Consider the following 15,407-nt stretch of genomic DNA (forward strand, 5'->3'; position numbering starts at 1 on the left):
TTTAACTTTGCTAGTTTCAAAACCTGAGCTCTCAATGGAATTGGATATTAATAACAAAATGGGAGCATCATGTGAAAGCATTTATATTTGTGGTATGTGATGCAAGAAAATCCCTCATGTAATGTCGAAATATCGCTTTTCTTTCGGTGTAGACGTCCTAGTGCAGGTCATTTTGTCTGGAACTAACTTGCGGTAAGTGCGAAGTGACCGTTGCTTTCAAAGTGCGTTTACGTACTACTTCTCTAATTTTTAGGAAGTCATTTTACTTCCGCGTTTTTAGCACGCCTGCTTTGTTGTCATTTCTGTATTAGCACTCTTTTACTGTCCTTGTATGATGTTTTACTCTTGACCGTGACTAATATTTCGTCATTTCTGCATGACCTTCACTACCACCAACTGTCCAGTCTGGCGCATACCTTATTTTTATTTCCAATCGCATGACGCGATTAAGTTTTTTGTATGTAGTTTTTATTTACCTACTATGCATATATAGTTTACTCACTCTTGCTGTCAATAATTTTACCGTCTGAGATTGTTTAGTTCGTCATCGTATTTTTGCGATTTCAATCTAGGATTATAATTTCGAACTGTATGTGGGTCCAAAGTTTTGGTTAAGGATAATATAAAGTTTTTTTTTTCTCGTCGAAATGATTTTTTATTTATTATTTTGACGCTTTCTTCTTTTGAAAAATTTTATGTAATGATGTTCGATTCTAAGTCACATGGGTGGGAAATAGGGTAGTTTCCTTCATCAAAGAAAACGAAAGGCATTGATTGCGATTCGTTACCCACCATTAGTGTATTCATAATACACAAATTATTTGGTTTTTGAAATACCGGTTTAGACGAATGGCAAGGGTCAAATTTTATCCTCATTTGAAAAAGGCCAGATTGGCGCCCATGCGATTCCACTCCACGTGACGTCACAGGGACCTAGTTTCTACACGAGAGGATAGGAGTTATACATCGTCTGAGATTACCAATGCATGCATGAGGCACAGAGCTCAGGGAAATATGTCTTAATAATCACCTATTAAAACTGGCTAAGGTCGGAAAGTTTTCTTCGTTTGATAAGGTATTAATAAACCTTTTTTAAGCCAAGCGCTACCAGCCAGCAAGGTACTCAGCTACCCTCTAGCATCCTGCGTCCTATCAGCGCCCAGAGCCTCGATCAAGGTCACCTCACAAGGCGGGAGGGGGAACCAGAAATGCGTCGCACGGACTTTTTCCCATCATTCCTACTTACGCGTCGCGTTTTCGCGCGCTTGAAATTTTTCACTTTTCATTTAATCGCGAAAAATAGATATCGTCATTTAAAAATCTAAAAGCGTTAAATACGTACTCCAGGAGTAATAATCTTTCGATTTAGGCAATTAAAAAATAATAGGAAACCACCCTATTCATTAAATACCATTATATTTGGCGCATTAGTGGAAACTTGATGACTCACGTTTTCGTGGAACAGTAAATCTTTGGTAACTGCAGCAATTAAATCTCACCTTAACTGGTCCCTTAAAGCCCCTTCAAAATTATTTATTTTCCACCCCGCGATGCAACCAAATTATAATTTACATTATTGACTGTTTCTCTGGGTGCACAATTTTCTACAAAGCTTGGATAAGGAGTATAATAACGAAAAAATGACTGGTCATTATTATAGTTGTTACTAATAGTTTGAAGTCTGCCTTAAAAACTTATGCAACCACTTATTAAAACGTTGGCTGTGAGAACAGCTCCAATACATGTAAAGCTATTTGTAATTTTAGCATAATTTAATGCGTAGCCGTTCTAATAATAAATTATCTCGGGCTGGTAATCATTTGCGTTAAATTCTTGAATTTTAGTTAATTAACATTTTGTATCTTCCTAAGACACCTTATCATCGCTTATTCCTTCATTTTGAAATAAATAAAAACTCCTTGAAGTAGCAGTGTTTGTCTAAAAAAATTGTAGTGTACCATTTATCGTTAGCCGCCATCGGTACATAGCTAGTGATGCCACCTCTAGCCACTTTTATGGTTTTACATGGTTAAATGTTGTAAATCGTTGATGTAAGTTGATTGGCTCTTTAATTGACCAGGTTTTGAAATATTTCAATTTATTCAATTATATAACTTCATATTGTTCAAGGTATTTCTAAAGAAAATTGGTCGTTTAAGTTATAATTTTAAGTAACCATTCTCATTAAAATGGAATTGTTTATGGTTGATTTCATTATTCTAAGGAATGGCATTTAATCATTTGTTGCCTGTATTTCGTGCAAATGTTTCGCTTTTAAAAGCTGTTCGCTAAAAAAATCATTAGTGGACATAAACTACGCCATGCCTAATTTAATTACTACCAATTCTTTTCATTAAGTCGTCCAGGCTTAAGGTCATCCTTGATTCAATATGAAGCCTGGCGAGTGTGGTCCATAACTAAGGTCGTTGTTAAGCATCGGAAACTCACGATGACAGTAAGAAAGCCGAGCAGCAGATATCTATCATGAAGTAATGTCTGGTATTCTCCAGGCGTACGGTACGAAAAAATAGAGTGAAAATTCTATGTTGAGATTCATAGTTTTGAGAGAGATTGACAAAGGATTTTATCGAGATCCAGAACCATGTCTAAGAACTTCAATCATGACGCGGTATACTCTTTCAGTATAGCATTGAAGCCAATCATGTGGGGGATCATATTTGCCAATAAGCGGGAGCCAACCGTCCAATCAGAAAGGATTTGAAGCACCGGACTTATTTGTATGCATGACATAACCTCTGCGTATGAAACTATTTTCGAAACTTCGGCAGCGTATACGAGCCCATGGTACGTATTGGCATATGTGGTTCCTTGCATGTGTTTGTCCGTGAATCGACAGCAGTGTCTCCGTAGGGTATTATCTTGAGCGTAAACACAACCTTTCATTTGTTAGCCTTTCAAAACACCGGTAGAGGATATTAGAGGTGAAATTTTGACAAATATGTGGTTATTCTGCAGAGGAGTCACTTTATTCTGGCTTTTACTTTCTATGTTTTACTTTTACATCGCGTCGTACTTCGTTGTCGATTTTTCATACGGTTTAATGATGGGTGGGGAGCTCTTTCGTTTGCTCTTATAAATAGATCTTAGTGTACATATAGAGCTTGCTGTTTATTATGATTTTTATTTCATGCCGTTTGGATTCCAGGAAACCGTTTAAACAGGATGAATACATTAAAAGTTTAAGTGTTGAAGTTTTATGATGTTGTGATGTCATACATCCGATTTTGTTCAAAATATTACGCGTTAATTTCACATATGCAGGGTAGGGACGACAGGTAATTTCCCTGAGCCATCTCACACCATGAGGATTTTTGTTTAGAATCATTCGTAAGCTTCTCTCTACTTAGGAACCCTGGGATCCTTCGGATCAACACTCTAACCACCGGTCCACTTAGCTCCATAATATAATTTATTTATGAAATATGTTGGGTAATTTCCAGGCCCTCGGCGTAATGTAAATACGTACACCTTTGGCTGCGTAGCCTTCACGGAATGATAAATTGTAAGCTCGCGGTACTCTGGCAGTTGAGTACTTCCCGGTATTTGTCAACCGCCACGAGGATGCGTCTAGTGGAAGCTGAGTTGTAGTTGTCGCACCGAGGTGGTGTCTTCTCTTCCGTGAAGGGTTACGAGTGAGTCGAGGCGAGAGGACATATTCTCCACCTTGCGGCGACTTCCTACCTCCTACTTACCATAACGGAAGGGGAACACTTCGGTGCCGAGGGTGTCTCAGTGTTAACGGATTTCTTACAAAAATTATTTGATTCGCCAAGAATGTTTTTGCCTCTTACGGGCTGTGGTGCGTCATCTTTTCCAATAGAAATAATCAACGTTTTACGTAGTTTTGGGTAGCCTTTGGGATTGAGGTAGTACCGAGGTGTAGTAATACCGATGCGTAGTAGTGCCGATGTGTAAGAGTCTAAGTAGGGAGTTATTGTCACAGTCTCCTTGCGAAACTAGGCCAACCCAAAATCTCGGGTTTCAGTGCCAGCCGATCATTATAAAAAAATCTCTGCCAACAATTCTTCAACTGATTAGGACCTCTTTTGTACTTTCATCATCGGTAGTGCGTACCGATTTCGGTAGGTTTTCATAGAGGTAGGAACAACATTTTCATCAGCATTTAATTTAAGCTTTTACCATTTCTTTCCTCGGCATACACATCCAACTTACATCCATCCCTTCCCCGTCGATAAATCATCTTTTTCTCTCCGTCAAACTGAAATTCTTTCCACTATTACTAAGCTCAGCTTCTCTCCTCCTCAATTCCTGCCTTAATTATTCCAACTGTTGCCCCGTCCAAGAATTTATCTCTTCGCATAACATGTCGACCACTTCCGAATTAGTTTTCGTATTCGTGTACATTATATATTTCGTATTAGTGTATATCCTTGTCATTCTATACCTCACCCACGTTGGAGTCTTTCAAGCGTATTCTCATTGGCAGCATGGACAAAAATTCACGGTTCCGCATCATCACTCCACTCTGTTATTGACTTTTAACAGATTTTCCCAAACGCTCTTTCGTAACGTATCTACCATTATCCCTCTACTACTTTTGAGAGCTCTTGCAAACGCATTCTTATTTATTGTCCTTGCCTCTATGTTCGTCTTACTTCAGTGTACGAGCTATTCGGATACTGTGAATTTCCACTATCTTATAGTTAAGCCTAATGGTCTGTTTAATGCAATACCGTGATTGATTCTCGGAATCGTTTTATTTGTACTTTTTAAGTAGTCGTTCTGAATTTTTCGCGATGCATATGAGTGTCCACTAATGTTGCTAGCCTTTAATACAGTACTTGTGCCTGTTCTTTGGCGAACAATTACATTTTCTTTTTCATCCTTGTACTCTCTTTGATTCCCAGATATTACTCTTCATTTATCTTTGTACGTATCCTATATGGTAAACACTGTCATCTCGGGCAGTCTTGTCTTACTCCACTACCAATAACAGTGCCTCCTCACGACAGTTTTTACGTCAGCCATCCTCATTACAGCAATTTGCTCTGGGTATACGTTACGAATGAGGCTCCTCATCGTCCAGGGTCAAATTTTCATACTTAATTTTTCATAATTTTCATTACTATCAGCCTTGATTTTCGCACAACTTCATACTATTTTCTTTGATACTGATTCACAGCCTGGTATCTCCTTTAAAAGCCACCTTTCATTTTCCGTATTGTATTGCCGAAGTCCAGGAACCCACCTTGGTTATATATCCAATTCTGTATCGGTTGTCTATATCCGACCCACGTTCCGACTATACCGAGTATTATTTTCAGTACGCTAACAAGGAACCCTTGGAAGCAATTAAGGAGGTAATGTGTGATCCCTACTCTGCATAAAGCTATTTTTCTGCGTCGTCGTAGTTATTTAAAGGGAAGTTTATGGGAACCTTATTAATTTCTTTCTTATTTTGATTGCCTCTTGATATAACCTTGCTCGCAATCCGAATATTGCATGGGTACGGCCCGTACAATGTTGCGGTAATGATTTTTTGCCAAATATGTCGTGAGCGGAGATTTTAATTAGTAGTGAAAGAGTAATTTAATAATTTAAGGGCATCGCACGTGTCCCTGGTCACGCAACAGTTTTCAAAGGTTTTCTCCTTGAATGATATTTATGTGGGAGAAGCTCATGTATTTGAAAATACATCTTTTGATGGCAGTTCATTCCTGTAGCTTCAGGGGGCAAAGCAAGGCCGTGTACGCTCAGTCTGATTTCGACTTTTTAATTCAGGTTTGAAAATATGATGATTGATCTTGATACAGCTCTATTGAAGCTGACTCTGCGGTGATGGTTGAGGACCTCATTTTTTGCGAGTTGGTATATTGAAGTTTCCAATTTCACCGACCATGACGATTGTTAGTAAACCAAAAGGCTCATTGGCGGGGTGTTCAAAATCATTATCTTGTATTGAGTAAAGCGCAATTCCCTGAATGAATGGTTCATTCACTTCTCAACCACAAGCTCATTCAACTAATGATAAATCTATGACGTTTTCATAATATATCCATTGAATGATTTATAGGGGCACAAAGGAAGAATTTTTACGAGAAGCCAGGTTTTTTTCAGCATGAACGAAGTACATTTAATATATATGAAAAAGGCCATCTGTTGCTAATAGTGTCATGAAATTTTCGTGATATATCTTGGGAACAAACACGAAATTTTCGATGTAATTTACGGGCTCATTAACGATTTTAATTAGGTTCAATACTCGAGACTTGTTTCATCCCATTAAAGTTATTAAGTACTGCCTCAGGAAAAGCATTAATTTTTGTGTTGGCGTTTCTTCCAATACTCAAGTATTCTGAATCCTATTTGGTGCATTGCTGCATTTTTTAGTTTTTATTTCTTTTGAAATTCAACGGGTCACGACTGCTAGTTAGGAATAAAACTGAGAAAGCATACAAACGTGCATCAAATGGCATTCGTGCCGTAATTAATAAAAAAACTAGGAGTTCAAAATTATGTTTACAAATAGGTGCATTACTTGTTGATCAAAGTCCAGCCTCGTAATTGCTCATCAAACACAGCCTGTATTTAGATTGCTAATTTTAACTGCTGATGTCGCGACAAACGGTTACACCAAGGTATGCCTTTAATATCTTATCCGCCAGCCAATCCAGCCGGCTTTGTGCATTCAAGCCACCGAAAGCAGTAATGATCCGCAGCCGTAGACGAATTTGGTGAATTTGTAATTCGAACAGTAGAAAGGATATACGTTTGACAGTCGAACCGTCATCAATTGAAATTGTCAAGTACTCTGCGAGGATATTTGTGTCAATTATGGAATCCAGATTTATATCTTCTTCCTCCATCTGTAAAGCTTAAAATGCTTTTGCTATTCCGAGTTGTACTTTTTGCATGATAAGGGAATTTTGTCGTTTTCAGAGTAAAATATTGGAACACTTGCCCGAATTTTTGGATGAAGGAATGAGAAATTAGCACGTGTTCTAATGCCATTCATAATAATATTGTATTTTGATGCACTACTTTTTATCGTATATATTACCGTGAAAAATACCCAATTACAGGAGAAAGGTGATTTTAGAAATTTTATGATGGATTAAAAAATAGCGAATCAGAATATTTATTTAGTTAGCGGGGACAACTAATCAAGCTCTTGACGTGCGCCCGCAGCTGCCTGTTTACAATACAAAATCCTCCCTCCACTCGGAACGCAAAATGCTTGATTCCTTCTTAACTACTTTTTTAATATTAGGTTGGTATATTCTATATCTGGTAACGTGCAATGATACAGATAGATTTGCTCCTCCATCGAGATAGATCCCCCCAGGACGTGATCTGTAATTACCACGGTGCTGAACAACCGATAAATTATGTTTTTAAAATTACGTGAACATAATAAATTTTCCTTCAAGTTAATCCCAATTTCATAATATACGTTCCACGGCTACATTTATATGATACCTCGCAAACCGCTTCAATGGGCGCGTATCGGGGGTGTCTGGACACCACCCGTGTGCAGTGGATTTTATGTTGGAGGGAGAACAGTTGTGATATTATGCTTCAAGAAGATGATTCTATCTTAAGAATGGCTTATATATGTTGGGAACCAATCAATCTTTTAAAACTCTTTTAAGTCTTTTATTGTCCGCGAGGAAAACTTATTCCTGTACCTTTCCGTTTGACCGTTCAAATATATTCCTATACCTATCCGTTCAAGTTATCATTGCAGTATTTTATCTTTGCCGTCAGACATGGAAATATGGAGTGGTTCTAAAATGATGGCCCCTGAGCCACTCTGAAAGAAGCCCGTTCTCTATTGTTCAAGCAAGTTACCAGCTGTCATGTCCGTGGACTGCAGAGTTCACGGGCATGATGTCCACGGACGTGACGTCCATGGAAATGATGATTTCCTCTAAATTAATTTATAGCTGGGCTTGACATTAGGTTAGGACACTGTCCTTACTACATCGAGCTTGTATCTTATAGCCGTAATTGTAATTGCAGAGTTACCTCTTTTTACTTGTCCACGGAAATGACTGACGATCTTGGCTCTTTCAACAAACTGAACTAAACTTTCTCTTCCTGCATTAAAACATTCGCTAAACCAAGTATAAACTAATACTACCCAATATAGCTGACAATCTCCTTCTCTACACGCTGGTTGTTCAGGGCTCTCTTGTCCCTAACAACATCCCCTAAATCCATCTCTGCCGAAGACTTGTAAATGGTGTGTATGAGGTTTTCTGTTCTCGCGCAGCAGTGTTTCCCGAATCGCGTCCCTTTTTTTTCGCGCCATGTTAACTGTGTTTCAGTAGAATGTACGTGAATGGAAAGTTCTTACTTCATGTCTCACTACCATTTTTTACTTCCGTTCCGGTGATCAGTATGTGTATTTTTTTTCTGTCGCGAGAGAATACTTTCCGTTTTCACTGCCGTATTTCTTGCGTGTGTTGGTAGTTGGGGATCCTATGGGGGCAGCGGAGGCAAACAGGTGACCTTCGGTAAACTATACCTACCCAGAAATAGTCGACTGAGATATGACGTCCTCGTGGCGTCGTCCGCTTTAAAGCGAATGCTCTCTTTAATGTCGCATGCTCATGTGTTAGAACTAGCGTGAAACTACCTTCACAGTGTCGTCATCTTTGCGAAGAAAGCTTTCCGCGTCCGCGTAGTATCCGCGGTTACTATGGAATTGGAAGTGAATAACTCAAGTCGAGAGGTGTTCGTTTTCTTATCTTCAGAAATGGTCTAATATATATGTAAAAGTTTTTTTCATAGTTGTGGGGAATAATACTTATTTCCTGGGATAATTAGAACATTATCTTAGGGTTACTTCGCCAGGATTCGAATTTGAAAGTGAAAATATTTTATTTTGTGATTACAGTAATTATGTTTCTTCAGTACCCGTTTTACGTGTGCATTTTAATGGTTTCAGAAAGTTGAAAAATATGTTTTTAATAATCATTAAGGGCTTTCCGTGAAGATGGAAGACGCATCAACTTTATTTTCGCAACGATGATCACTGCTGGATGTTAATTCAAATCAAGTTTTGCGACGCGAAATCACTGCCGCTCTATGACGTTAAGTTAATCATCTTTGAAAATTATTCTTTTAGCGTTAAAACGATGAGAGAAGTCTCAAGTTAATTGAATACGAGGTTTAATATATCTCTATGTCGCGACATGCTCTTCGTTTTAATTTGGGTGAGTTTTAATCAATTTATTTCGATAAATATTGCAATTATATGCCTTAAAGGTTGATTAGGATACTTGGTTTTGTGTTGGGGAACGCTGCGTTTTGATTAATGAGGAATAGCTTCCAAGTCACGTCGCACAAATTAATGAGATTAACGATGCCTGCTGTGCATAGAGCTGTAAAGACGGACGTCAGGGGTAATTACTATTTGAAATGAGGGAGTTAACAGTGTTCATATTCACTTGAGGGGGCAGGATGAAGGTCCTTTGAGTATGCTCAGCGATGCTGAGCAGAAGTGAGCCTTGTTGAATTTTTGAAAAAAATTGTCCTCTTGATGCTCCCGAACATAACCTTGTTGGAATAAATTGGTGGTAACAATGTGTTGCTTCTGCTTCCGATTCGCGAACAAAACTTTCGACGTTAATTGGCTTCATTATACACTAAAAAAATATTTGTTTTGGAAATTAGTATTTGTGTTATTTAAATTAGAATTGGTAATGACCGCGCGGTTGCATGGGTCATTTAATGCCGTGAATGCGTCGAATTAAGATGCTTTAACGAATAATACAGCGCTTAGAGAGGTCATTTGAAAGTCCATTGAAAGTCAGAAATGGAAGGCAATTAGGAACGAACAATAGCAAATAAAACAGTTGCAGTGCTATTCACTTTAGTGTTGGTATTATCAATTTCTCTTGCTAAAAATTGATGCCCGCCTGTAACTTATGTTATTCGTTTTACTTGGTTACTTAATGTATGTTTTTCGTTTGAAGCGCACTCGACCGATATGGAATGCTGAGGTACTTATTAAGGTGAAAGACATTGAGCTCTAAAGCAATTATTATATCAGTGAATGAATTTCTTAAAATCTCTGCGATTTCCTTTAACTATGTATCCTCGTTGCAATTGTACCCGTTCCGAGCGTATTTCAGGAAATAGTCGGAGTTTTTATAGTTTTTCGATCAGAACAGCCCTAAGAGCCTTGATTTATCGTCAGTGTACATAAGAAAAGCATGGAGTATCTGAAACCCCACAGTCAACAAATAACTCTTCAGAGTTGACATATATTCATACAGTTACAAAAGAAGTTCGCTTTTTAGCCTAAGAAATGGTGATACTTTAAACTTCAACATTGAATTTTCACGGTTGATTCTAGGATATAGTTGAATTTTCTTCAAATTTTTTATTTTTATAACTGTGCGTTGTTGAATTAAGCGTGTGGTATCTCGTTTGTTAAAAATCATTATTGGCCGGGCAAAATACGTTTGTACGTTAAATTCATTCATGCGTTTAGTGTAGCGGTATGAGAAATCTTTTTGATTTATTTTTTATGTTACAATGAAATCGGCTTATAAATATGTAGACCAGTCAGGTTCTTTACCGTTATCAATGGCATTCCAGCTGGCTGTAGAAGTTCTGTAGAAGGCTTCCTCTTAAAGTTACGGTCTTAATCGTATTACGCTGCACTTTTAATTTGATGTTATTTTTGTATATAATTTGTTAGTTGAGTCAAATGAAGGGCATATCGAAAGCAGAAATTCCTGGTTTTCGTGGTTGACGTTCTTCGGTATATATCAGTCTAGCGTGACGTGAGGCCTCGTGTGTCTTTCGAACGTGCCTATGCGAAGTTTCTGTGCCTTTCCTATCTTTGGTGTTCCTGCTACCAGGATTGGCTGTGGCAAACTACTAAATATTATCGCTGTCTTGGCACTTCTATTCTGTTTTTCATTTTCCATTACTCTTCTCATGACGTCCAATGAAGATGGAAGACACATCAGCTTTATTTTTGCAATGGTGATCACTGTTGGAAGTTAATTTTACTAAAGTTTTGCGACGCGAAATCAATACCTCACCGCGATGTTAGGTTAATCATCTTTAAAAATTATCCTTTAGCCCTAAATCGATAAGGGAAATCTAAAATAACCTCCTCAGGTGCCATTAGTCTGAAAGTGGTGTTCTATCCTGTATCACCTCTCCTCAGTTATCTGGAACACGTGGAATCACTTTTTGAAACATGGCAACTAAGGGTAAGTTATTTGGTATCATAATTAAATCGCACGTCGGAATTTCGCTGTGGGATGAATCATTTAGTTGCAATGGTGCTTCCCATGTTTGGCCAGACTGCCGAGAATCTAGGGGATCTTCTTGTTGAAGATTACTCACTCGGAAAAAAACTTCTCTCATTGGCCTCTCTAAGGGCTATATGCTCTGTAATATAATCATGATATGACCGCACATCCTTCTTACTTGATCGATGTTAATAATCTAATTGCGTCATTAAAAGAAATTAACTGTTAATACTTTTGAAATTATTGAATTCATTTTGTTCCCCATTTATTTTATAACAAAGGCCGTTGCAATTCATTTAATAGTGACTTTTTACCGTGTTAATTCAATTTTGAAGAAAAATACGAAATTTACCTTTTTTACTGTTTATAAGTAACAAAAGGTGTTTGCTTGTATTTAGTTTATCGGATGCATCTGTCGGATTTGAAAAAATCGGTCCAATAACTCGCGGCAAAAATTCTTTCATCCTTCTTTTTCCCTAGAGTGTATCGTATTAAGGTCGTAACGGCTATATTTTCACCATCAAACTTATATTTTACGTCATGAGTTGCATAAAAACGAACATTTGAGGAGTAATTTCTAGACATATGTTATACCTGCTGGTATTACACATGTCTAGCAGGCTCAATAACTGACTGTATGTCTATGCTTTTTATGTTCTTGGTTTTATTCAGAGTGAATTTCAATTTCGCTTGGCCGATAGGCCGCTTTGTCATCTTTTGTCCCATTTATCAATTTTTTATAATATCGTATGACCCAGTTTTATTATTTTGTACTTTTGTTAATACCTGGTATTTATGCTATGATTTTTGATTGTATTTTCTGCACCAGTTCCTGATTTAAATGATATTTTTTTCCATCGTTGCTCCAAACGGGTTATGGAAAAATCGTTTGGAAAGATTATGATCTCGTATTTTGTCTGGTTGGAATTGGTATTTTTATGGCTTTGTTAAACCGTTGTTTCCTATAATTAACGGCGCATTATGGCTCAGGTGACCAATGAATTTGCCCTTTTTGCGGCTTAAAAAATACGAATTGATTTCCAAGCTACTAATAGGGAGATACCTGGTCGCAGCAAACTCAATCGATTATTTTTTTTATTTGTTGCCTCGAAGCTCGTTATCTCATCTGGAAATTGCATCATGGTAAAGACTATTTTTGATATTCTCGCACTAAGAGAGATAACATTATGTTAAATGTGTTGATTTAGGGGTTAGATGGAAGATGGGACTCTCTAGTCCCAATCTCGCTCAATAAAGACGTTTATTATTATTATTATTATTATTATTTCTTCGACTTAGTGTAGCTTCCATGGCAAAATATCATTATGTGAATGCTATTGCGTATTTTGTATGAGAAATTGGTTTAGAACCATATTGACTCGGAAAAAGTTGCTATGCAGAGGGATGGAATGCATTATTTTTTATAATTTAAGTTTTTTTATTATACTACCTGCTGTGTGTTTTTATGGAATCTGACGGGGTATTTGCATTATTGAAATGAAGAGATGGGCAGAAAAAAAATGCATAGAAATTCGTCGATAAATGATGCGTGTTGCACGTAATAGTAATACAATAGTAAGTCACTTTCACTGAAAAAAATACTTAAAAAGAAACACACTCTCGGGAAAAATAGATAAAAATATGTGAGTTATGCTATACATTGTCATTAAGTGAAAAATAGTAGCTCTCAACTTATCTCATGATGATGACTTCCTTGTGTGAAATTTTATAATGAACGTCTTAACGTAAAGAATTCGTATACAGTAAACTCAAGTAAAAATTTCTTTCTGGAGTTATCCTATCACAATGTCGTTTACATTACAAGAAAAATATAAAAAAATAATTCCCAGGTCCTTAAGAATGTTAGAAAACCCCGTGCATGCATGGGTATATTCCGTCACGTGGTTGTAGTTATTTCAAAACTGCCTAAAAGAGTTGTAAAGTTGCGGGTTATTGTTATCTAATGATAGACCTTGAATTTGCTCCTGAGTTTATATGCTTTCACATATTTATACCGGCCAGGGAAATCAACATCGGACAGGAATTCAGGATAATGAGGAGATGTCAGGGAAAAATTACAGAGGCGCAACAAAAAAAATCGTGGTTGAATGCGCGGAGCATTGTTGCGTCAGAGTGGCGGAGTGGGTACTTTTTTGCCGTCCTGGCAGGGCAGCACGGGTTAGCGCCGACATGACGCTACTTGACTTTTTGTCCCTGAATAATTTTTCCTTTCGGTTCAGAATGAATCCGTGAACGTTATTCAATACACAGGAGACCCATGTGATTCGCCAAACACTGATGGGAGATAAGTCCGGGAGCCACTAGAAACTCGGAGGCTACGTGCTAGTCTATCATTTCTTGATCTCTTAAGAATAGATATTTTTCAGAATGGCAAAGAGACATCATATCAGAACGTCGTTATGCTTCTAAATCCGACTGAAACAATAAAATGAGAGAGATTTTTTGCCGAACGGATCGGTATGAGATTTGTTTTCCTCTTGGACAATAAATAACTTTTATAAATGTTAGGTGAGACTCTGTTGTCAAATTGCTCCAAAGCACAATTTCTTTTTTATTTTTTTGTATAGGGCTGACGTCCTAATATCCCCGTCACACGCCTAAGTAGTGAGGCGAATCCCTGGGCAATGTATCTTGCTGCATTTTTAAACGCTGTTTCTTACTTCGTCTGTTTGTCTTTTTCATCGATGGAATATTGTAATTGATTTTTAACCCCCTTCCCATTGTCGTATTGGCTTAAAATTTTGCATATATGTTTGTTTCTGATGACAATACAGTATTCAAAAGTCAGACATTTGAAATTTTGTTCCATTGTGCTTAACTAAATTTTCATATGCAAATATAGTTTACCATTTGTTCAATAGATATCAATAGTTATATTTTTTTGGCAAAGATTTCTTTATCAATTCTGGTTTAATCGATGACATGATTCATCAGTAGAAAGAAGAAAATAAAAATCAAGTAAAAAAGATTTACCGAACCCGCTGTTTACTAAAACAGTTTAAAACGCTCTAAAACGTAAAAAATAGGTTTTTCATCGCTCGGAGATCGAAGTGTGGGTGCTGATTAGGTTTACCTATTTATATATTGCGTGTCAATCCTAACTCACCCATCAGGCTCTTCTACACTCATTGCTAAAAATGTAATTATTGTCCACGCTTTATTCTCCGATGGATGAAAAACTTTTTTCCCCTCTTCAGTGCATTTTTACTATTTTTGAATAAAGCGTGTTTTTTAAATCTTCTTTATTGTATTTTTATTCCTTTTATCGTTATATGCGACTACCATTGGTATAAAGTAAATAAAAAAATGGATTGTAAATGGAGAAAACGTCAGGGAAACTGAAAATGGATATTGGGTATGAATCCTGATGTATTCCTTCATTTGATTAAGCAATACAAATTAATAAACTTGATTGTTTCTGGCTTTACTTTTTGAAAATCCATTCTTAATAATAAAACGTTATTGTACTTTTCCACACGATTTAATTAATACGACCGGTTTCGTCGCAGAGGCGACATCATCAGGTACAGAATCCGTTATAAAGGCCTGGTTACACGGTACATTAGAATGTACAAGAATCTGTACATTTTTCTGAATGGTTTTCTGAACAGATTCTTGTACATTCTCATGGACAAGATCCACGAGTAGGTGGTTACACGGTACATTTTTTCGGACATTTTTTCGTACATTTTTTAATGCGCAACAAATTATTTCAACTTCAAATATAAACCAATGGGGAGCATGCAAACTTTTTTAAAAGTACTAGAATAATAAAACACTTACCTCAAATGTACTTGCCGAAAATTTCGCGGATGAATAATGTTTTATAGCTGAGATATGAGTCTTTAAAAATAATCTTCATCGACTGTTTGAAAACACGTGACGGAGCGTGCGCGCGTTACATCACGGCCTGGAATCCACTGATGACAGACTGAGGAAGTGGATAGAAAAACTGTCTATTTAGGGACTCAAACGCAAATTTGGCGAATATGATTGCTGCTTTAACGTCAAACTTCGGATTGTGAATATATTGGGTTGCCAAGGCGTTGTTGAAATAAATAAAGGCGATTGTTTGGGGGGCTTTGGAAAGATTAAATTAAAATAAGTTGATTGCAGATTGTGATC

The 15,407-nt window shown here is 37.2% G+C and overlaps 1 protein-coding gene across 4 annotated transcripts in view; it reads left to right on the forward strand.

Moving 5' to 3' along the window:
- The window catches only part of LOC124159198 (glycoprotein-N-acetylgalactosamine 3-beta-galactosyltransferase 1-like), a 118,478-nt gene that overhangs the window by 55,966 nt on the left and 47,105 nt on the right, over positions 1-15,407 (forward strand). Inside the window, exon 1 of one of the 4 annotated variants that reach the window (XM_046534844.1) lies at positions 10,962-11,219. The exons of the other annotated variants lie outside the window; for them this stretch is intronic. Coding sequence (XP_046390800.1) covers positions 11,207-11,219 — 13 coding nt within the window. The 5' untranslated portion in view covers positions 10,962-11,206. Of the gene's footprint in view, positions 1-10,961; positions 11,220-15,407 lie in introns of those variants that run through there. 4 annotated transcript variants of the gene reach the window in all.

Source organism: Ischnura elegans, chromosome 5, assembly GCF_921293095.1.
Source record: "Ischnura elegans chromosome 5, ioIscEleg1.1, whole genome shotgun sequence".
NCBI lineage: Eukaryota > Metazoa > Arthropoda > Insecta > Odonata > Coenagrionidae > Ischnura > Ischnura elegans.